Raw genomic sequence first — 24,968 nt, forward strand, 5'->3', positions numbered from 1 at the left:
CATCATAAATATCCATAGGAATTAGAACATGAATCATATGACAGGTATTTTGTGGGCTCTGAGCAGTGTATCAAATATCTTCAGGTTGATGCCTTCCTGCTTTACTGCTTCCATATAAAGTCAAATCCAGTATTGGGTGGAAACAGGGTGTTATGAATGTGAGACTCTGTTGGGTTTATCTCATAGTCACGCGTGATGTCATTCAGCACACATAACGGGAATGTTTTTAACGGTCAGTCACATCTCACGGACACATGGATCAGAGACATTGCATACGCGAACACTGACGACTACACGCAAGGAACTCACTTTGCAAGACGAAGGTAAGTCTACACGAAATTAAGTGAGATGTCTGTATTTTTATGTTGAATTCACCTTTGTTTTATTACGAAGACCACACTTTCCTTTGTTTTGGCTTTTGTAATGCAAGTCTTCTTGGTCAAAGAAAATGTCCAAACTGCTTGTTTGTTTTCTCCCGCACATTGAAGGCTAATCTTAAAACGTTCATCCGACAGACTGAAGCATTTAACCAAAATGTGGCAATTACAGTTTTTTATAGTTTTGAGTAGTTGTCAATCTACGCAGTTTACTAACTGTAGTAACGTTAACCATGTTCTCTTACGGGAGATTTACCACGAATAAATATTGTTTGAATGAAGCAATGGCAAAAGCTTACGTGGCCAAACACACCACTCGTATAAAGCATTTTAACACTGATACTGATTTCAAGAAAACCGGTTTAAAGCCATAATTAAAAACACTTGCATCATAATATTGTTCATAACTTGTTGCCGACAGGAGGTGCTGTTGTCTGTTTGAAATTGTCCGAAGTCGCCACCTATACCTTAGTTTAATGCACCTAGGGAGGCAGCTATTCTAGTCAGAAATATAGGATAATAAACGGTCTAATAATGAATTGCAATAAAAAGCAAGCAACTTCTGTACACGTATCGGATCGACAGACGTGCCACCGCAAAACATTACAAAATGTATCTTTTCTATGTTATTTGGGTTTTTTGTCCTAACCTGCCACAACTGATATACATGGCAAGCAACAATGCATAAATAACATGGAACATTTAGGTACGTCCCAAATCACATATTTATGGTCTATTCCACACCCTTTTTTATTATAAATACGTGTGGTCATATGCTGATACGCTCATTAAACCAAAAATCTTAAGTGCACTAAAGACAGAGGGCGTTTAGGCCATGTCCACACCCGGGAAGGGAAACGATATTACTACGTTGATTTTCTATTACGGGAAGCTGCTTCATTTGCATTTCTGAATTTTAACGAAAACAGAACTTCACTGTGTGGCAAAGATGTGCCCTATACGGTAAAGGTATATTTCACTACCAATTAAAAGTTTTCCCATGTTTTACTCACCCCGATTGTTTTAAAAACCCATGAATATGGTTTTCTTCTGGAAGAATAATCGAGTCAGTGTTATAGTACCATGTATCATTTAGCTTCCAATGGGTAGAATGGGGTTGAATGGTGTTGGTTTTTTAAGCTCTAATCAAACCCACCGAGCTTTTAGCAGAAATCAATTTGGTGCAATTTTCCTTTGTCAGATACAGGATTTCACACTTTAATTGGACTCTTTCAAAAGTGATAGAGGTAATGCATGGGGCAGCATATATGAAAAATAATTAATTTTGGGGATAATTATAATTTTTACAAGGTTAATACGGCCTAAAATAGACATTTTAAGTTTGATCCAGTTCTGTACTCTTGAAACTTTTGTATAACTGGTTGAAAATTAGCCCGCATAATTCTTTCTAAACCAGGTACAAGTTGAATTCCCAGATAGACTAACACAGATGGGATCAATTTAAATGGCCTCTTTTCTTTTAGGATACAATTATAATTATTTCACAGAGGCATTACTTCAGATTTACTCCAATTTATTTTGTATACCAATATTTTAGAAAAGTCTTCATTAAGGAGCACAGTTGTTTGTGGGTTGCTAGAAATAAGTAAGATATCATCAGCATATAGAAGTATCCTATGCTCCTGTTGACCGGCCCAAACACCTTTAATATTTGTGTTGCAGCATATAGCTATAGCATTGGTTCCATAAAGATAAGGGGTTAGAGGGGGCATCCTTGCTTTGTGCCTCTGTATAACTTAAATCGTGATAAGACTATACCATTACACAGCACCCTTGTATAGTAATTTAACCAATTCAGTAAATATTGGCCAAAAAACACATCTTTCAGGGTCTGAAATAGAAAGCCCCATCAACCCTCCCAAAGGCCTTTTCCGCATCCAGGGACAGGGTCCGCAACACCCCTAGAATTCCAAATGCGAGGCAGCCGTTGAATATGATCTTCAACTCCTCCTCTGTAAAGCAGCCTCGCTTAGATGTCGCCAAAAATTTGTCCGCAAAGTCCCAAATGTAGGTGTCACCCTGACGGAGGCCAAAGAGGAGGTGCGCCTACTTTACGCGGTCTCCCGTGTCCATGCTGCCTGCTGGGTTCGGTTTTGGCTTGGTCATTCTGTCATGACCTGTGTAGGAGAAGAACCCAATTGCAGGCAGACGCGGGGATGAAGGGGTTAACAGATAATTTAAGTCAAGTCAAGTCAGCTTTATTTATATAGCGCTTTTTTAAATTTTCATTGTTACAAAGCAGCTGTACAAGAAAAAATGACTATAAGTAAAACATAAAAGGTTATGGAATTCAAAACACAGTTCAAATATCAGACACACAATAAATTCCTATATGCAGTGTTAATTAAATAAGACTACCAAATTCTAGCAGCCCCCCCGGCCAGGCAAAACAGTGCAAAACAGTGGCGAGGAACCCAAAACTCCATTGGAGGAGAAAAAAAACCTCAGAGGGAAACCCGGCCTTACCAGGGGATTCCAGTTCCCCTCTGGCATAAACTGCAGCCTCTGCACAAGCTCGACAGTGCTTGCACAACAAGGCAAAAATAAAAAATAAATTAGATTTAAAATTATCATTAATAATCTAATAGTGGCTGAGGTTTTGTAGGGCATCACTTCCTTCGTCCAGCATTTGTCAGGTCTAGGAATGGATTGCGCCCTGCCCGCTCCGCTCTTGTAACCTTGGAACAATGAGACAAGACTGGCTGAGAGTAGAGTACTGTTCTGCACTCTTTGATGCATCAAATGCATCAGTTGTTATTGGAAGTGTCCCTGGTTCCGGTTGATCTAACTAGTGCAGCCTAGATCTTTGAAATACATATATTATGATAATGTAGTGTATGCAAGATTAAAAAGATGCGTCTTTAGTCTAGATTTAAACTGACAGAGTGTGTCCGCCTCCCGGACATTGCAGGGAAGACTGTTCCAAAGTTTAGGCGCTAGATAAGAAAAGGATCTGCCGCCTGCACTTGATTTTGAAATTCTAGGTATTACCAACTGACCTGACGCCTGAGAGCGTAGTGCACGTGATGGACTATAATACGTAAGAAGTTCTCTCAAGTAGTGAGGAGCTAAACCATGCAAGGCTTTATAGGTAATAAGCAAGATTTTAAAATTTATGCGATGCTTTATAGGTAACCAGTGCAAGGTTGACAGAACCGGGCTAATATGCTCATACTTTTTTGTACGTGTAAGAACTCGAGCTGCCGCATTTTGGACCAGTTGGAGTTTTTGTAATAGGCCTGCAGGGCAACCACCTAATAGTGCATTACAGTAATCTAGTCTTGATGTCATAAAGGCATGTATAAGCTTCTCCGCATCTGATGATGACAGCATATGACGTAATTTAGATATATTTTTAAGATGGAAAAACGCAATCTTACAGGTGTTGGCGACCTGGTTCTCAAATGACAGAGTACTATCGAATATAAAGCCAAGATTCTTAGCTGAAGATGAGGGTTTTATGGAACATCCATCAATAGTTAAGCAGTATTCTTGGTTGTTACGTAGGGCGGTTTTCGGTCCGATAAGTAACACTTCAGTTTTGTCCGAGTTCAGTAATAAAAAATTGCTACTCATCCACTTTTTTATATCGACTATGCATTCCACTATTCGATGGAATTGCTGTGTTTCATGAGGCTTCGAGGAAATATAAAGTTGCGTATCATCAGCATAACAGTGAAAGCTTACTCTGTGTCGCTTTATTATATCTCCTAGAGGTAACATGTATAATGCGAAGAGCATAGGCCCTAGTACTGAGCCCTGTGGTACACCGTACTGGACTTGCAATTTGCGTGATACCACATTGTTTATTTTTACATATTGGAAACGGTCGCATAAATAAGATCTAAGCCATTTCAAAGCTATTTCCTTAATACCGACATTATTTTCAAGTCTATGTAGGAGCATGCTGTGGTCAATGGTGTCGAATGCAGCACTAAGATCTAGCAGCACCAATAAGGAGATACAACCTCGGTCAGACGCCATAAGCAGATCATTTGTAACTCTAATCAGAGCAGTCTCTCTACTGTGATGTGCTCTAAATCCAGACTGGAAATCTTCATTAATCTCATTCCTTTGGAGGAAGGAACATATTTGAGTTGAGAGTTTCCAGAACTTTAGATAAGAAAGGTAGATTCGAAATAGGTCTATAGTTAACTAGTTCTCCAGGGTCCAGATGGGGTTTTTGACAAGGGGCCTTATAACAGCCACCTTATATGCTTTAGGCACATGTCCTAATGTCAGAGATGAGTTAATAATGCTAAGTAGAGGATCTATAATTTCTGGGAGCATCTCTTTCAGAAGATTTGTAGGTATAGGGTCTAGCATGCATGTAGTCGATTTAGATGATCTAATGATTTTCGATAGTTCATCGTGATCTATAGTAGAAAATAAACATAATTTCTCCTTAGGGGTGCTGTAGTTAGTCATATGTTCAGCGGGTTTCGCATCTGGTTGCATAGTTATAATTTTCTCTCGAATATTACATTTATTAAATAATAAAACAGAAAACTAAAACCCACGAGGGGACGGACTGACGGACTGACGGGGTAACAAGAACTAGAGACAGGCTGCAAGGATAATCCATAAGCGGTTTCAGACAAGGAAAGCGTACAAAGTACAATGAACGAGCACAGGACAATGAACACGAGGATGTTTTAAAGGGGAACATGTTCTGAAACATAACAAATAATGCAGTTTTTATAATGCCATTATTTGTTAGCATTTTGACAGTCTTTGCACTATGATTGATTATTTGTTTCTCTTGGATGCTAATGTTTTGCCTGAATGTTTTGATAGATTTAGTATATGTAGAAAAATCTTAAGTTAATACACACAAAATCACAAAGCAGCAGACAGGGAGAAATGTTGACCATTTCAGAATGATGGGTTCATACCTGGAGTTGTCACCCCCAAAACTTTGCTGTATGTGGCCAATGTCACTAAAAAGAAGAACTTTTATTTATATTTCCCTACTGGCATTTTTACTTTCCCTATCTATTTAGAATCATTTCAAAATGTTTGTGAGAATATATGAGTGGTGGCAACACTTAAACTCACACACTGGGACTCTTCTACCAGAGCGGTTGTACATACCAGCAGTTATCTTCAAGGCTAAATATGTTTGCAACTTACAAAAGCTTTTTAAGGGCTTTGACACCATGGTAGCATGTTGTGTTGTTCTTTTGTGTTCTTGATCTGATGTTATTTTTGTCCTAGCTTTCATCACAGAGCTTAATAAGCCATCTGTATGGAGAGAGAACTGTGCTTGGCAGTTTTTTATTATGGCTTGGGTTTCAGAATACAGAGACAAGTGATGTGGCAGTTGTCCTCACCTTAAGCCATCTGATAAGTGTGTCTTTCATTTTTATTTTCTTAATGATGACCTGTATGGATAAACATCAATGCTATTTTCACATACAGGCATGCCAATGAAAACACTACCATCATCCTCATGTTCATTTATACACTTTGTCTACTTGTTGAGGGTTGTTAAATCATAACTCAACTCACATTTATATAGCTCTTTTGACAATTTTCAATGTTACAAGCAGCTGTACAAGAAACATATTAATTATAAGCAATACATTAAATGTATAAAAGAAAGAAAAATATGAAAAGCTAAGTGAGTAAATACACTCCCATTCACAAACAACATACATACAGCACACTCACCTAACGGCAAAGGACACACAACACACATGCACAAGACACACATGCACAGAACACACACATGCACACACATACTCACACAGAGCATATGCCCAGAACACAAACACACAAATACAGACAGACACATGCAGGGGATTACAAGCATACTTCTTTAGCCTATATGTTAAGAGTCTGTGTAAGTAAACATTTTCCAATGTATGTAAAAGCACTGCAGATTTTCTAAAATGTGTAAATTAAGACAGTTAGACCTGATCAATATTATATCAATATAAAAGTAATTATTGGTGCAGAAACAACACCAAATACATTAAAAAATCGTACCTTTGGTGATTTTAAAGACAACCGTGAGGGTATTCATATTTAGCCTATAGATTATATGTACTACAATAAAGCCGTTCTCATTTACATATTTTCCGTTTCTATTGTCAGTTCTGACTTAACACGACATCTTACAAATCACAGCGATTTTGGCAATATTCATTCAAACAGCCTCTGTCAGGTAACAATGTGCATGTTTACAGATGAAATGCGTTCATGTTTATGTATTCAAACAGTCGATAACAGTGGCAGGTTGTTGGAAACGCTGTTTTGTACTAATTTCATTCAGGAGTCACCTGTCGATTGTGCTGCTTCTTCCTGCGGCTCAGTGAAACGATCCCTATGGGGGGAAAGAGAGACCTTGCGCTCGCTGACTGCACTGGCGAGATTTTCCCACTGAATGAATGCTTAGATTTATCGGAATGTCGCTAGATTTGTCGCTTTGTGCTTCTCCTGAACAAAAGTTGCTAAAGGGCTCATAAAAGGTACTAAATCAAGAGACCGACTTGCGTATATAAGAAACACTGTTTTGTGTGCGCACTTGCGTGTGTGCGGGCCAGAGAGGCACATAGCAGAATTAATATAGCCAAAACATTTTTCTTCCCCTTGCTTGGGCCCCAAGTGCATATGGGCCCCTGGGCCCATAATGCCCATTGGATAATCCAGCCCTGATCACATCACAATTTCATAAAAACGCTAACATCAAATGGAATTACAGAAACGGCATTATTTTATATGTGTCAGGTCTGGCCTTAAACAATATCCTACAATAAATGGCACTGTGTCCCAGCTGAAATGTATCTGTATTCATTCACAAGTCTCTCTGTATGATAACCTGTGGTTTATTTTCAAACCCCCAGGGGCCTCTAGAAGGTTACAGAAAGTGTTTATCAGCTTTTTTGCTACATAACATAGTTTCCAGAATTGTAAGGTTTTGTATATTTCTACTGATATATATTGTATTTGTGACCCTGGTCAACAAAACCAATCTCATGGGTACATAAGATATTGAGATTTTTACATCAACTGAAAGCTGAACAATTTTTTATACCCCGGGCAAGACCACCTTTGAGCGTTAACCCAACTGATGGAAATGTCATGATTCTGCCTGCTCTTGTCTTGATTTTCTGGCCTAGGGGCAGAGTCATGACAGACCCACGTGTTTTATGTGGAGAGAAACATATTAGGGTCAATCAAGACATAATATGCGTTCTCTCCTGTCTCGTCATTTGACCCTGCCCCTCTCGTTTCTAGTATAGCTTTCCTCCTGTGTCGCATTACCCACACCTGCCCATCGTTATCTCCTTTGTTAGTCTCCCTATTTAATTCCCTCTTGTCTATTGTCTTGTGCTGGTTTGTTGTACTTAGTTCATGCTTCCATACGTTATGCCATGTCGTGGAGTGACTATTATTGTAATCTAGTCAGTGTGAGTGTTCTGTTAGTCTAGGTGTTTTTTGTAGTCAAAGTTCTTGTCAAGTGTTAGTCCTCAGTTTATTGTGTACTCTGTTTTGTTACCCCCTTGTGGGTTTTTGTTTTGTTCCTGTTTTATTATTAAAGTCCTTGTTAACCCCTTCACCCCTGAGGCTGCCTGCATTTGGGTTCTCCCCTCACAGATCGTGACAGGAAATAAATAATAATAACTGAACTTGTAACAGTTTTGTTGCAAAGCACAATATTATGGTGAAATTAGATCTCGTGTTTGTCGACTTAAAACCAAATTTGTTGTATAAGTGTTGTCGGCTACCTGCCCTGTGCGGGCCTCGAACCGGCGTCCGTCCGAATGAGAGTCGGGCGCTCTAACGACTAGGTTAAACACCGGTACAGTTAAAATTAGCACTTCAGATGACAACATGGATACTGTAATCATAACACAGAGAGAACATTATAGTTGCATACCTTTATCTTTTCAGCATGCAGGGGCGCCAATTTGCCAATTCCCCACACAATGAATGAATGATAGATAATAGATAACCGATTTGCGGCGGCCCAGAGTTTTTTTTACTGCTCGTGCCGGTGCCGCCCCCCACGTGACATGAAAAAATCCCGCCCCGGGCGACTGCCCGGTTCGCCCGTGCCTAAAACCGCCACTGCACAGAACATAACATATTACTTATTTTTTATTAGCCATTTCACACAATTCAGAAAAACAAAAATGTGCAGGAACTATAGGCCTGTATTCATTGCATTATGGATAAAATGTGCGTTATTTGGAAGAAAGTCGAGGTGGTGTGTGACTGACTTTAGCAGACTAATTGAATTCGCGTCATGGGAGGCGACACTCTTCTCTCAACAGGTTTTGGTCTAGCTTTTATTGAAAGTAACTTTGTATTAGCACCTATTGTACTATTGCTCCTGTATGACATATCGCTTATTGGTCCTCAAACTCTTTGTAAGTCGCTTTGGATAAAAGCGCGTCTGGTAAATGTAAATAATCACGGCCCAACTAGAACAAGCTCCTGATTGGCAGCGCAAATTTTCGTCAAAGTTCAGATTTTTCAACTCGTGCGAATCACGCGAAAGCTCAATTCGCCTCATTCGCGCGAATCGCACCGCAAGAAGGTCATCGCGGCATTGACTTAACATTGAAAATCACTCGCGCTTAACGCTTCATTCGCGTTCGGTTTGAACACCTAGAGGTGAACTATCCCCTGCGCGCCCCTTTCCCTTTCACACACACGGCACCTTCTCAGCATGCAGGGGCGCCAATTTGCCGATTCCCCACACAATCAATGAATGATAGATAATAGAAAACCGCTTCGCGGCAGCCCAGAGTTTTTTTTTACTGCTCGTGCCGGTGCCGCCCCCCATGTGACATGAAAAAATGCCGCCCGTGCCTAAAACCACTACTGTGGTGGAGATACAAGTGTAAAACTCTGGAATCAAAGAGTGCATAGAAATAAAAATATTGAGAAAATATGTGGGGTGGAGCCTGGTGTGTCCGTGACTATTGAAATTAGTGCAAAAATTATTGTAAAAAACTGTTAAATGAACATTAAGAGTGGTCTCTTATTTTTTCATGGCTGTATGTCAAGTCATTCTGTGCAATAAAAGGGCTTTTAAACGAATATGCGTTAAAATACGTTCTCTTCTCCAAATAGCCACAAGTAAATCATTCAAAGACTGAATTTCCTGAAAAATCTAAACACTATATTGCACAATCAAAACAATTTCGAGCAACATCGACTCTTTTTGTTTACCTGACTAAAGGCATAGATGGGAAATGTCTCGGTGAAAGAATTCATGTAGTGGGGTGATAATGCTGGAAATATTTACATACTTTACATTTTCAACTAAATAATTTAATGGGCTAAATGTCTTCTCAGTTTTTGTTATTTAATGAATGTCTATGTTTTTAAAACATCTCTGCAGTGAGTAAAGTCTCTGAAAACTGATCGTTTTCCTCTTTTCTCTCCATCTTGTGGTTCATCTTCCAGATGTCAGTGGGGCTGCCACCAGCGGGAAGGGGTGTGGCGTGTCTGACATGCAAAGAGATCTGTTCTGGCTTCCAGCCACATTGCTGGAGGTAAAATAATTGTTATTCTCCAACTCCATAATTAAGTTGCTAGTTGCTAGCATCCAACTTAACGTCACTGTGGACAAATCAGTGTTATTATAACTTTTTATGAAATGTAATGTAAATGTATTTATATAGTACATTTCAAAACAACCACGGTGGACTAGTGCTAACAATATTTAAATACTTACACAAACAAACCGATCACCTTTATCTTTTTTACTAAGTGCTTTGACAGGAGTGTGGACGTCTAAAAATCACCAAGCCATTTAAAATGTTAAAACCAAACATTAAAATTGTGAGCATGGGAGAAAGTGATACATACTGTATCTTAAAATGTATTACTTGTTACTTAAACAAATCAAATATTCAAGGAACAGCAGTATTACAGAAAAAACTAATAACATCAGCACCACGTTGCGGAAGTCCTACAGCGCCTCCGGGAACATCACCTTTAGCTCATAGCTGAAAAGTTTAGCTTACACCTATCCTCCATACAGTATTTTGGTTACCACATCTCCTATGAGGGTATGACTCCGAAGTGTTCGGTTACACTAATATTTTAGGGTACATTTTGCTTAATATTATAATGTTGTCTTCATTAATGTTAACAAATCGGTAGAATGTACTAATTTTTTTAAATTATACTATAGCTAAGTTTTATGGGTTGATTTTATCACCCTCAGAATCATTTTTGGAATATATTTTTTGTTTTTTAAGTTGTCATTATTTCTAAATAAAATTGGTAGTGTGGTTAAAATGCATCCGTTCTTATTGGCTAACTAATATAGTTAACTAATGTAGTTAAGCAAAATCTAACTGATTTTAATGGGTTGTATATGAACCACTCTCCAGAATCTTTTATACAGTGTACTTTACCCCTGTTTTTAATGTTAACAGGCTAAACACTTGAACGTGCAGTTAGTGCTTGTAACCACCATGGTAACCACCATAAATGTGATATGTATGCTCTTTATATTATAAATGTTCAAACTTCGTTTAAAAAACGATAATATTTTTTTGCCATATTCACTATAACCTCCTGTTGATTTTTGGACAGAAAGGCCTGCATGCAATGTCATTGCAGTCAGGAGGAGCATGCAGTCAGCTCTGAAAGCGTAGATGACTGGAAGGTGGGAAGACTGCTTGCAGAATCTCGCTATGCCTATCTCACAACTAAGGTTAAAGGAGGAGATGGACTAAGGATCTACAAACGAAATCGCATGATCGTTACCAATCCAGTAGTCTCCCGTAAAGACCCAACTTTCAACACCATTACCTTTGACTGGGCCCCACCAGGTCTCACTCAGAAACTGGTAAGATTTGTGAAAAACGATAGACAAATTAACATTTAAAAGTTTATGAAACAGCTTGAGAGTAGTGTGTAATTAACATACACAATTGTTTCAGTCACATCTTTCTAGTTTCAAAACTAATGATGGTGAGTCTATTTGTTGCATTAAATGTGAATGTGAATTTAGAATGTTGGCATTTGTTGGATTAGTGTGAATTAAGCCTTTAACCTTTCAAATAATCAGGGTTACAAAATTGAGAAAATAATTAAGCATTTAGGCCTTGTTAGCGCATGCTATGATACAGGATACAGATTATTGATCTAAATAATGTGTTATTAGTATCTGATTTCACAGGTTTGTTTAATCAACAAATAATAATATTGTGGAAGTCTGGAGATGTCATCTTTTAAAGAAATATTAGCTCCAGCATTGTTTTTCAGTCATTGTACACAGACACGCGGTTGTAAAAGTACTATGTGCCGATTGGTTAGTGTAGTGTTTTCCTGCCCCTCTTGCACTATGATTGGAGGGCTGAGTAAAAAGTGACATTGACTTCTAAAATAGTATTATGGTTGATCAGCCCTTTGTATTAACAGTAGGGAGTTGCATAAAATATCAAGTCACATTTATCTTACATGCACAAGCTATTTATTTCCTTTTGAAATGGCAATGTTATCATTGTTGCTCTTTAACACCAGCGAAGTCTACTTTTAGTAACTAAATCTACATTTCTGATTTAACCAGTAGCGAATAGATCCATGATGTTTGAACCTTGGCCCCCTGGGCACACGCACCCCCCTTCCTAATCACACAAACATACCACACTAGAATGAGGTATTGTACCTTACTGTGCGTTCTTCTAGAAGTGCGCACACATCATTATAGCATCACATTTACCATATGATACAATTCTTCTCCAGACTTGAAACACAACAAGCCAAACAGCACAGCAAGAGAGTTATCACCAAAATAACATGCATACAAAACCTTACAATACCAGATACCACATGAGAGGGATCGCAGCAAAGAAAAGCGGGGACTAACACTAGAAGACAGTACAGAGAGATTCACCATCGAATAAACTATGATTATACTTAATTTTAATATTAAACTGGTACAGTAAACTAAATATATGGAACTGACCATAGTACATTTACCATTTATCTGTTAAGAATCATTGGTCTCAAATAAAGGTAAGCAACAGCTTGGCTGTAGGAGAGCTTAATGACAGACACACAGGCGCATATATTTCATTCATCATGCAGGATGTCTTGCATGAGCACCCTGTGGAATGAAGTGAACGAGGCTGATCCCATTGACACAGGAATTGAAGAGGATGATGTTGCTAAGGTCCAAGGTGAAAGGAAGTAATTGGTAAATTAACTTGTCTCTGTGATGCAAGAACGTGTGTAGCGCAGTGTGAGATGTTCGGCTCACAACTTGCAATCAGCAGTTGACGATGCATTAAATTGACCAGCCAATTTAATTTATGATGCAAAGCTTGTTGCGAAAATATTATTTTCAATAGAAATCTGCTGATTTTTCCTGTTAGATATGTTAATTTGATTTCCTGGATCGATGGGGATCTATCCACATGAGATTTCCAAGTCTCACAAGAGTAATTCAAGATCACGGAGCAAGAAGTCAACTGCTGGCTTACATCGGGGGCCTTCAATGAGGCTACTGATGACAGTGCAATAGTAAATCAATGAGAGCGTTTCATTTTGAGTGACAGTTAAACTGACCAATTATATCGTGCTTTGGGTGTGCTTTGTTTTGTGCTAACTTTTTGCCATCTGGGGGGTTGATCACCAGGAATCTCATAAAGCGGAAGAAGCACCAGAAGTTGGTTTGCTAACCGCCATAAAACCTAACAAATAAGGAAGCTCAAAAAGCGGGAGAGAACAGGTCTATCCTGCCCAGCGCTGTCCTTATTCAAAAAGTAGGACAGGATCAGAGAAAAATGTGGGCTGTTGTACAGAGCCATTGACGACGTGTTCAATGGAGAATGTCTCAAGCTGCTGCTCCCTGTGTGTCTTGTAGAACCGGTGCTGTAAAGTGTTCATGATCAAAAAGGACACCAAGGTGTCGAGAGATAGCTTGCCCTGCTCGAGCCGCACTGTTATTGTATAGGAATGTATGACGCAGTGGAGAAGTGGGTGAAGTCAGGCCAGTGATGTGTGTTGGCCAAAATGCCACATCCTAAAATACGGCACTCTGGATTAAAAAGTCAAGCACATCACTTGCAAGGCAATCTACAGTGTGAGAGATTTAACCTTACATTCCACAACCTCTTACGCTCATTACCACCTGAAAAGAAACAGAAATGGCTGGAGTATATTGTACTGAGGTTCATGGTACAACCTACACTGTTGAACCAGTGGAGGGAGGTCCTGCAAAAAGAGTGCTTAGGTCTTTTTGCATCAGGCCCTGTCCAAAGTCGGTTCCGGTGCCGATGCCAAAGAGCAGAGCGACCCCTGTGGAAGGACCCACCCCTGAGGTGATGGAAGAAATGCCTAAATTGGATGTGGAGTGTGTACTCGTGGAGGAAACCAGAAGGGCAGAAAAGAACCTGGGAGACTACCCACTTTCCAAAGACTGATGGATCAGGTATTGCATGGCTTGTCTGACTTTAGTGAGGTCTTTCCTCGGATGGTATGGTCGATTCGTGCCAAATTTTTCTTCCAGAGCTGCTGCCTTAACAGATTTGATTAAAAAAGTGCTCCAAACCAGATTCAGCGGACTGAGCAGGCCCAGAGAGCTTTCCAGGGAATTTCAAGGAGCTCTACAGGAAGTCCCAGTGTTGTACAATCCCACGTTTGATCAACCATTTGTTTTACAGACTGATGCTTCAGGATTTGGATTAGGAGCAGTGTTACTCCAGGGAGAAGTGGGAAATTATCACCCTGTGGCTTATATTAGCCGTAAATTGTTTTGTAGGGACGGCGCTATTCCACTATTGAGAAAGGAATGCTTGTCAGTAAAGTGGGCCTTGGACTCTTTCAAATATTATCTTCTGGGCAGGCATTTCACTTTGGTGACCGACCATAGTGCTCTCCTATGGATAAATGAAATGAAAGACTCTATTGCCAGGATAACTCGCTGTTACTTGTCTCTGCAACCCTACAAGTTTACAGTTCTCCATCAACCAGGAAAGGAGAACCTTGTAGATGATTTCCTCTTCCGTCACGTGAGCGAGGAACCAGAGGTGGGGGAGAGTGTGACGGGTCCGTAGCCCACCTCACATATTTGGTTATTTTGGGAGTTTAATTTAATGTTTGTTACTTTATTTAAATCCCTGTATTATACAAACCACAAAGGACAAGGAAATTAGTTAATAGTTGATTAAAATCTTGAATATATAGAAGGGTGCACACTTCTTATATTCCTCTTTGCTGTTTAACTTTACCTGAGTCCTAGATTACTTGAGGTCCTTGGAGTGACGGCCGCAGCCCATGTGGCAGCAGACAAGGAAGCGGCGGGGCTTCAGCCTCCAAACTTATGCTGTTCCAAAGGAAGTTGGACTCTGCCATCATGTTTTGAGTTAGGGGGGATCTTTAGATGTATTTTATTAATTATGTTATTTGAATTATATGAATTAATTTATTAATTGTGTTGTCAATGTGGTTCTGTTTGCGTTTATTCAGTAAATGTATTATTCTGATATTTACCTCCATTTTTGTTTGGCTAATAGGTATATGTCATGATTCCGCTATCATGTCATGTTTATTCTTGGTCTTGTAGTGGAGTCATGGCATAGCCTTAGGTTTTGTGTGAGAAAGACATGGCTTTGTTTTAATTCTGACTTGCCATGTGCTTTCTCGTGTCTCGTCAGTGTTTCCCGCCCTTTTGTCTCGTTAACCTTCCCTGAGTGTTTCAGTACCAACACCTGCCCATTGTCATCTCCTTTGTTAGTTTTCCTATAAGATGCCCTCATGTCTATTGTCTTGTGCTCGTTCGTTGTACCTGTTCCCTGGTAAAGTTCACATTCTTGTAACCAGTTTGTATAGTTCTTAGTGTTATTCCGAGTTGTTTCTTTTTGCCCCCCTTGTGGGAAGTCTTTGTTTTCAGTTTTGAATTTTAGTTTGGTCAGTGTTTTCCCCATCGTTGGGTGTTTGTTTTGTATCTGTTTATTATTAAAGTCTATTGTTTAACCCCTTCATCCCCGTGTCTGCCTGCACTTGGGTTCTTCCACCACGTTCCTCATCCACGTTCATGACAGAACAAACAAGCCAATATTGAACCCAGCAGGCAGCAATGACGACACGGTCCCGGAAACCTCGTCTCCTCTGCGGTGTCCAACAAGGGAGCATGGACTTGGAAAGTTATTTGGGCAGGTTCCTGGATGTCGCAGAGGAGATGGTCCGTGGGGAGGAGGAGCTGGCGGTGCTTTTTAACGCCGGTCTGAGGGACCCTCTTTCGCCAGCGGAGATGAGATCGCTGAAGCTGTTGGAGTTTGAGGATGTGTGGAGGTGCGCCGTCGCACGCTCTGAGCTCAGGGTCTCAGACCAACTTGGCTATTCATCTCCGCTGGCCGCAGTTCCAGAGGGTCGTGCCCTGCAGATCGGGGTTATGGGCATCACCACACCATCTGCTCCACCACCTACAGCCTCCTCACCCGCAGTCAGCTTTGGTGGCAAGCGTGGGAGACGGGAATCCTGGGGGTCCTCGTCCGAGGCCTCCAATCCCGAGCCGCCCGTGCCCTTCTCGTCATTCCTTCAGCCGCCCACCAGGCGGGTGGCACGGCTGAAGAAGAAGAGGCAACGGAGGGTGGTACCGAGTCCGGTGGTCCCGAGTCCGGTGGCAAGTCAAGTTCCTCAGCCGGCCTTCCAGCCGGCGTCAAATCCCTCTGCCGGCCTTCCAGCCGGCGTCAAGTCCCTCAGCCGGCCTTCCAGCCGGCGTCTAGTCCCTCAGCCGGCCTTCCAGCCGGCGTCAAGTTTCTCAGCCGGTCCCTCCCAGAGCCTCTTGGGTGTTTGTTTTGTATCTGTTTATTATTAAAGTCTAATGTTTAACCCCTTCATCCCCGTGTCTGCCTGCACTTGGGTTCTTCCACCACGTTCCTCATCCACGTTCATGACAGGTATATATCGCATTGTGGGGAAGAGCATAAGTTGGTCAGTTTTGCCCAGCCAGAGTAACATCATGACCTGCTGACCTCAGTGAGAAATAAACTTCCGTTTTGTCACTACCTGTCCTTCCTGTTCTTGGCCACGACCACCACACCAGAGCTGCTCGTGGCCACACTAGACAATCATTTGGTTGTACCAGGCCTGCAGAAACATGTTACTTAAGCTGCCTTCTGTGCTGCCCTACAAAAGATACATACTGAGTATGTTTTTGACGGAATGCCGCGTCCAAGCCGCACGGTTTTATGTCAAAATAAAAGTCCCTAGGCAGACTCCCATTCGTATTTCATATCACGTATCAAGTGTATTAATAGATTGACCCAAGAGAAATATTACAACTACAGTACTTGTTCATTCATGAATGCTGTGTCTCCCTCAGGCAATGCAGTACATGGAGCTTCTCCCTGAAGACAGGCGACCTGTGGCTGGCACTGAAGGTGCATTATATCGCCACAGGCAACTGATGAGACAGTTGCCCTTCTACGATCAGGACCCCACATACTGCCACAGTCTGTCTGAGGCAGAGCTGAAGGCCATGGCTCAGTTTGTGAGATCCTATAAGGATGAAGCTCTAGGAGTAGGGGAAATTGCTCTGCCTGGGGACGGAGGAAAGGCCAAGCAAAAGAATGAAAAAGCCACGAACAGCCCACAACAGTCTAATTCAGTGACCACTGCAAATGGAACAACAGAGGAGAACAACAAGAAGAGTGAATATGTAAGTATATAATAGACAGTGCCTTGCAGAAGTATTCAGAGACCTGATCAATTCTCGACTATTACACAAGTGAGATGGTACACAGAAATATTGTTGTGATTGATCGTTGTGATTTTTAAAGACTGAAACTCAAAATCATTTATTTTATAGAATAAATGATTTTATAGAGATATTTAATTCTCAGGAAGCTGTGGTTTGGAAGCTGCTATGTTACATAGCTGAAAGAAATAGCTCTAACAAGAACAACATTTTATAATATAATTATAAAAAAGATTAGTGTTTTAGTTCTTGCTGGCTTTATTCATGCTTTAAACTAAACAGAATCAGCGAAAACCGGTTAGATTTTATGAAGAATGTAGGACAGCAAACAGTTCTGGGGGACTTTTGACTACCCTTGTAATTTTTCCTACTATGGTTGTCAATGGGTTCCAAGAACTGTTTGGTTACAAGCATTCATCCAAATATATGTCTCTGTGTTCAACCAAACAAAGAAATGTATACAGGTCTGTAACAATTTGAGAGGGAGTAATTCATGACAGAATCTTTATTTTTGGGTGAACTATCCCTTAAATATAGACATTTGACAGTGTTTATGGGCGAGTGTTCTCATTTCATCTCAAGTTCTTCTAACGCTTAAGAAAAATGTATTGTACACTTAGAGGCATCTGTAATAATGTTCGTAAGAAGGGAAGGAAGGAGGCGGGAACCGGCGAACATTCAATAATAAAACTTTAATTAAATAAACAATAACGTAACTGACCGACAGCCACCTCACGGTAGACTGCCGGCCATAAAACATACACACACTAAACATATGTCCGGGCCCGGTCCTCTCTCGTCAACAGTCCTGCCGAACATCCATTTAAGCTCCCAATCTCCTCCGTGATAAGATGCGGGACCGGTGCGCGCACAGCTGCTTCCACTTATCACTCACGCCACCGGCCCCGCGTCACGGCTCTCGTCCCGCCTTCCTCACCACATACCCCCATCACCCCTTACAGGCCGGGGGGCACCACCGAGACTGTACCTACTCCCCCCCCGGGGAGCCAGTCTCGGAGTCCGCGGCGCCTGGGGGTATGCACCGGCGAGACGAAAGAACGGAGACGGGAGCCCCCGGAGCGACAGGGACGAGAGAGGGGAGAGAGGAAAAGAAAAAAAAATTGTCCGGTTCCCTGACACGCTGTCGCTCGGTCCTCAGCCCAGCCGAGAGGCTCTTCATCGCGGTGCTATGCGGTGGTGCTGGACGTCGGGGGGAAGGTCTGCTCCTCCTCCGCCCCCTGGCGGTTGGCGGTGGCTTCTTTGGCTGAGGGCAGCCGGAAGGAAGTTTTCCGTTCCCTGCTCCTCCCCTTTCCTTGGTGGACGGCAGCAGGCTCAGGCCAACGGCAAACGGCCCGAACTCCTCCGCTCCCTCTTCTACGGCCGCCACCCCACCTAGGCCCAGGAGTACGGCAGCGAGGTCTTCGTGCCCTGGCGGCCGGCGATGGCTCCAACGGCAACCACCCCACCTCGACCCAGGCGCACGCCGCGAGTTCTCCGTCCCAGCCGATTCCTCTTGCTACAGCACCACCGCCTCGGGCAACCGCTGGCGGACGTCCCTTGTCCGCGTTGCCCGAACTCCTCAGCACCGCGATCACCCTCGGCAGCGAGGGCTCTTTGACAGCATGTCCCTCCTTCCTCCCGGGTTTCGGCACCAGTGTAATAATGTTCGTAAGAAGGGAAGGAAGGAGGCGGGAACCGGCGAACATTCAATAATAAAACTTTAATTAAATAAACAATAACGTAACTGACCGACAGCCACCTCACGGTAGACTGCCGGCCATAAAACATACACACACTAAACATATGTCCGGGCCCGGTCCTCTCTCGTCAACAGTCCTGCCGAACATCCATTTAAGCTCCCAATCTCCTCCGTGATAAGATGCGGGACCGGTGCGCGCACAGCTGCTTCCACTTATCACTCACGCCACCGGCCCCGCGTCACGGCTCTCGTCCCGCCTTCCTCACCACAGCATCTTTTTCTCACCTTCATGTTGTTCCAAATCTGTATGAATGTTTTGGTTATGATGAAGACAGAGAAAGATATTTGGAAGAATGTGTTTAAACAAACATATCTTGCCCCCATTAACTCCCATAGTAGTAAAAAGAGATAGTTCACTCAAAATTATATTTTTCCAGCCTCCTGTGCTTAATTTTTTTTACGGCGTTATGTGATTGTAATGTATGTAACACAGAGGAAGATACTTGGATTCAGTTACTGTTGTGTCTTGAGGGTTATGAATAAACATCTGGTACATAAAACAGTTTGTCCACTCCCCATTTCAATTCTCCTCATGTTTACTTTGTTTCTTAGTGCTGTAGTGGTTGTGGGAAGTTGGCAGCTGTGGACAGTCCAGTGGTGTATGCAGACAGAGTGGGGTATGAAAGACTGTGGCATCCCACCTGCTTTGTGTGTTGCGAGTGTGGTGAGGCTCTGGTAGACCTGATCTACTTCTGGAAGGAAGGAGCACTGCTGTGTGGACGCCATTACTGCCAGAGGATCAGGCCTCGCTGCCTGGGCTGTGATGAGGTGAACTACTGAAAAAGACTGCAACATCACAATATAGATTGTAGAGTCACTGATGTGTTTATTAGCAATTTTCAACTATTTCAAATGTGGCTCATCCAACAAGAGAGCTTGAGCGTGTTTAATTGACATCCTAATTGATTGTATCACTCTTTTATATGTAGCTGATCTTCTCAGAGATGTTTCATCAGGAGGCTGATGGGCGTGTCTGGCATAAGGAACACTTCTGCTGTTGGCTGTGTGGGCAGAATTTCAGCGTTCAGTGTGGCTGTGACAAACGCTAATCGAATATTTTTTGAAAACAGACAAATGCCCAAAAATATACTTAATTAAATACCGCCTCAGCTTTAAGAATTTATGCGCAAAATTATTTGGCAAAAAGACTACAGCAAACTGAGTACAGTTTTATCAGTTATTTATATTAATATTTATTGATCCTCTTTGGAAGTAAAATCGTGTTGCCATTTTCTCTTTAAATTTGAAAGGCTTTCATGTCTGCCAAATACGGAAATATAAATCATTTCTTTCTTAACATGAGCTTCAGTTTACACTCCAAGCACAATAAGGCATAACACAAATATTTTTTATATCATTCATCTTTAGTAATGTATTTGAATAAAGAATAAAAATGTCAATAGTCGAGAATTGGACATCACTTTTGGTCACAACTGAATGTGTAGAACTTGTGATTACATAATTACATATATTTGATAATATAATATCAAAAGTAATTTGATATATTTTATATTATTTCACAAGTTTGTTCCTGAACTTGATTAATACACTTATTCTTAATATTGCCTTAGAGCATATTGAATATAGTCTGGATCTAGTGTTGAGTAAAAGTTTTTTGCACTTCTTTTCTTGTGCATGGCATGGACTGCAAGTGTGTGTTTTGTGACATGCTTAAAATCTCCACTAGTTACTGTCGTAGCCCACGATTGGGGGAGGGTTCTTTGTCATTGGATGAAGACATTACTCTGGTCTAATGATCTTAACAAAAATCACAGATATTATAACATTAAAAATAATTAATATTTGCATGCAAAGCCCCACAATATGCAAATGTATTAACGTGACAACACAGTATTAGAAGTCAACAACATAATATATTAGAAGCGTTTTCTTGACTTAATAATAGTGTAGTTGAGAGATGTACTGTATCCTTATAGTTTGCATTTTTAGTTGCATTTAGCACTTTCTCCTGCTGCCCATAAACCTATCAAAGACCTGCAGTCCAGTGATACTGCAGTGCAGAACTACTAATATAAAAACCCATTTAAATGAAGTACAATTTCAAAGTTGAAAAAATCCTCCTAAAGGTAGATAATAGGTAGTCCACCCCACAAATGTAACTATAAGTTACAAAGAAACAGTATTTTCAAAATGTATTCCACTTTAAAGGGCACTTGCATTTGAAATAACAAAAACAGATCAGGGAATAAGGATGTAAAAACAATCAATGTAATGATGTAAAAACAATTAGCACCAGATGTTTACCGGGCAGTTGAGTCAACCGAGATTTGGCTGCTGCATAAATGTGTTTTGTCAGAAGCTATCAGAGACACAAGCCAGAGCCTGTAAAGCATAAGCATGGTGAGAGTTTATATAAAGTACTCTTCGGAGTATTGTGGAATATTAGGTTTCATGTATTTTCTCCAACATCTTTTAACAAGAGTAACTGTGTGTGTATGTTTGAAATTACATGTTGGACTATGTATTCATGGGAGTGCTAATTTAACCTATTTAAATATAAACAAGGTGTTACAGTGTATTTGGCGCAGAGTATGCGGAGTGAGGGAGTGTTTTTAACCCATTTGTACGGTGAAACTCAACTTCTATTGGAATGGATTGAAATTATTCACTACCCCAATGTAAACGCACCATTAGAGTCAAGGTCAACGACTGAATTGGAATAACCAGATATTTAATATACCAACTGGAATGTAGACGTTTTCGAATAAGGATTTTTGAAAAGTTCCAAGATTTTAATGACATTAAAAATAAGTGTCATGGATTTGAGGTGTTGTTTTTTATAAAACGGATATAACTACAATCCAGGCTTTTGTGCTTATCATTTGAATTTACTTGCTGAAAATATATTACCTGGTTTCTCTGAAATTATATTTATGGAAATATTTTAATGACATTAGTCTTTGAAGCAAAAAAGGATGTTGAATTACCACTAATCAAAAATAAACCTGTTGCGTTACAAGTGTTTGCATGTTTAGAGTCTGCAAGTAAATATGGTTGTACAATAAAGATGTGAATATTTCAAATTGAAACAGTTTCACCATTTATAAATTCAATAATAAAAATTAACCTTTTAAATTTCATTCAAAAAATTCTACTTGTTTTAAAATACAACCTTTAATATTCAACAAAAAAATTCAGTTTATATTATTTCGGTTAAAACATTTGCTTCCACAAATTCATGGATTCAAATTCAGCTTGAAACTCAAAGTTTGAATCCCAGGAGAAGCAATAGAGCGCCGATTCCAACAATCCATGATCTCTATCTGCTCCCAGACCGCTCCACCAGAAGATGCTGCAAATCGGTTCTGAGGAAGAAAAGCAGATACTTAAACAGTCCTCTCACCTGCTTCACTAAGTGAATTTAGTTTTTCTCATAGATTGTCATGAGTCTGCCTTCATGTCATGTCTATTCTTGGTCTTGAGGCAGATTCATGACGAAGTCTTATGTTTTATGTGAGAGAGAGATGTTTGCCCGATCGACTTTGATTGCCTTGCCTTGCCTTGCCTTGCCTTGCCGTGTTCTCCGGTTTTTGCTCCCACGTGAGTAGTGTTTGTTTCTTGTTTTTAGTTAGTTGTGGTCCTTGTTTTTTCCCCCATTGTGAGTTTTTGTTTATTCATTAAAGGACTTTCTGTGTCACCCCGTATTGCTGCCTGCGCTTGGGTTCTTCCCTTACCTGTTCCTGACATAGATAGCTTCAAGAAAAGATTATTGACGCTTGTACTGGCAGCTTAGCTCAGCACTATCAGCCCTGAAACAGACATTGAGCACGGGGACAATTGCAGGTGGCCAGGAATCAGTGGACTCAGTGGATACATTTAAAATATTAATTTAAAAATGTACATATCCTATCCTATCACCTAGTACTGCCAATCTATAGTACAAGTTTATATTTGTATTTGGCGTGCTATGCTCATTCATTACTTTTAACGTGCATATGATAAATTTACATTTAGTCATTAAGCAGCATTTAGCATTTTTATCCAAAGCAATTTATAAGGAGTTCAGGGAGCAATAAAGCGATATGTCATACAGGAGCAAAACAATATTGGTTAAGATGGCGTGGGTTAAGTAGGTATGTGCACGAAAAGTGCACGCAAAAGGTCATTTCTGTAGCATGCCAAATACAAACATAAAATCGTGCTATTGATTAGCACCATCTTGAGTCATCAAATAATGGTTTGAGTTTCGGGGAATAGAAAAGTCCACTTATCCATTCAGTTAATTACTGAACCATACTGCCAATTGCATGAAGCTATTTGAATGACACATGCAATGTTATATGATTAAATGTGCCAGAAAACAATACAAAACGTTTTAAAGCATTACATTGGTTACATAACACCATCACAACAAACTTAACATTTAAATTCAAATAAAACATTTTATTTTGGTATAAAACTAAATAGGAAAAATAGCAATAAATATACATTTTAAACAGACAATAGTAGTAAATGAAACAGTAGTGCAAACAGATGTAAGAACAAGCCATGACATTTTTTTTCAGAACGTTAAATAATCTACAATATAAATAACATATTAAAATAAGTATTTTCTTAAAAATATTTTGTAAATGAAGGGTTAAACTTAAACGTAAACAAATAACCACTTAAAAGAGAAATATTATTGGAAATAATCTATGCCTACTTTTCATCTGAGATCTCTCAGAACGCAAACTAAATAAAGCCAATGTGTATAAAGGCTATATAAACTAATGAATAAAAAAACAGAAATACTGCACCAATAAAGACACCTACCTGACTCACGTCTTTGATGTTAGTTCTGGTATTGAGAAATACGGCTGGACATCCTAAAATTCTTATTGTGCTGTTTTGTGCTTTTAGCCTTCATATTCAGGGCTCTTCTGCATTTCTGTAGTATACGCTTTTTTAAAAAGGTGTAAACTATACTCATTTTTGTAATTTGGTTTGAAGTTTGAACAACATTAAAAGTTTTAGCATGGTACAGCATGGTACCATGATGGTGGTCCGTGGACGCTAAAGGATATATAGGCTACAGGCACTTAGCAAATTTTACAAGATTATAAGTTTTTGTTCCACCAAGCCACATAATTGGGTCTAAAACGTTGACCAAATATGTCTTGGCACATGTCGTGTCCGATATGGCATTAGGTCCCTGGTAATTTCAAATGAATGTGCTTTTAGCGAATCTACCCGAAAGACACACATTAAATCAGTTTAATGGTTAGGTAAACAACAAATATTTGTTACACCAACTAGACATAATAAGGTTAATACCGTTAGCGATTGAATCATTGGGAAACACACACAGCATGCAACAAAAGTTTGTATCTTTGCGCATAAAAATAATTTTACAGCTGTTGGATCCATAACGCCATGAGGGAGCTTGCTTGGCTGCAGGCTGCACAAGATGTTTCGGGCTAGTCTAAGCTGCTAGTTGAGATCTCAGTTATTTGACCGCTTTAAACACAATAAATGTCATGTAAATGCTGATGATGCATACTATTTATCTGAACATGATGTGCTGAAGTAAAAAATTAAATAACTTAATTCCTTCAAGCCAGAGCAGGAGGACTGCTGGCATTGTAAGCGTCAGTAAAATTTCTGATGATGCATAAGAGATCTATACGAAAAAATGTATTCACTCTATCGAGCAGATGAGAGGACTGTGTGGTAAACATATAAAAAAGTATCTGCATTTCTTGCTTTGATCTTCGTCAGAATCGACTTGCGCCATCTGCTGGTGAAGCTTTCAGGCAGCAGGTAGAGATCATGGATTGTTTGTTTGTTGGTGGAATAAAAACATATAATCTTGTAAAATTTGCTAAGTGCCTGTAACCTATATATCCTTTAGCGTCCACGGACCACCATCATGGCCGCTAAAACTTTTAATGTTGCTTAATCTTCAAACCAAATTACTAAAATTAGTATAGCTTAAACCTTTTTAATAAAGCGTATGCTACAGAAATGCAGAAGAGCCCTGAATATGAAGGCAAAAAGCACAAAACAGCACAATAAGAATTTTAGGATGTCCAGCCGTATTTCTCAATACCAGAACTAACATCAAAGACGTGAGGTAGGTGTCTTTATTGTTGCACTATTTCTGTTTTTTTATTCATTCGTTCATATAGGA

General features: G+C 40.2%; 1 protein-coding gene across 1 annotated transcript; it reads left to right on the forward strand.

Moving 5' to 3' along the window:
• The first annotated feature begins 204 nt into the window (after nucleotides 1-204).
• On the forward strand, nucleotides 205-21,876 carry lmcd1 (LIM and cysteine-rich domains 1). The gene is made up of 6 exons (XM_079470784.1): nucleotides 205-323; nucleotides 9,822-9,910; nucleotides 10,962-11,217; nucleotides 16,702-17,037; nucleotides 19,388-19,603; nucleotides 19,765-21,876. Exons 2-6 carry the CDS (start codon nucleotides 9,822-9,824, stop codon nucleotides 19,882-19,884), a joined length of 1,017 nt encoding a protein of 338 aa, XP_079326910.1. The 5' UTR covers nucleotides 205-323; the 3' UTR covers nucleotides 19,885-21,876.
• The last annotated feature ends 3,092 nt before the right edge of the window (nucleotides 21,877-24,968 follow it).

The sequence above is a fragment of the Barbatula barbatula genome (genome assembly GCF_947034865.1).
Source record: "Barbatula barbatula genome assembly, chromosome: 13".
NCBI lineage: Eukaryota > Metazoa > Chordata > Actinopteri > Cypriniformes > Nemacheilidae > Barbatula > Barbatula barbatula.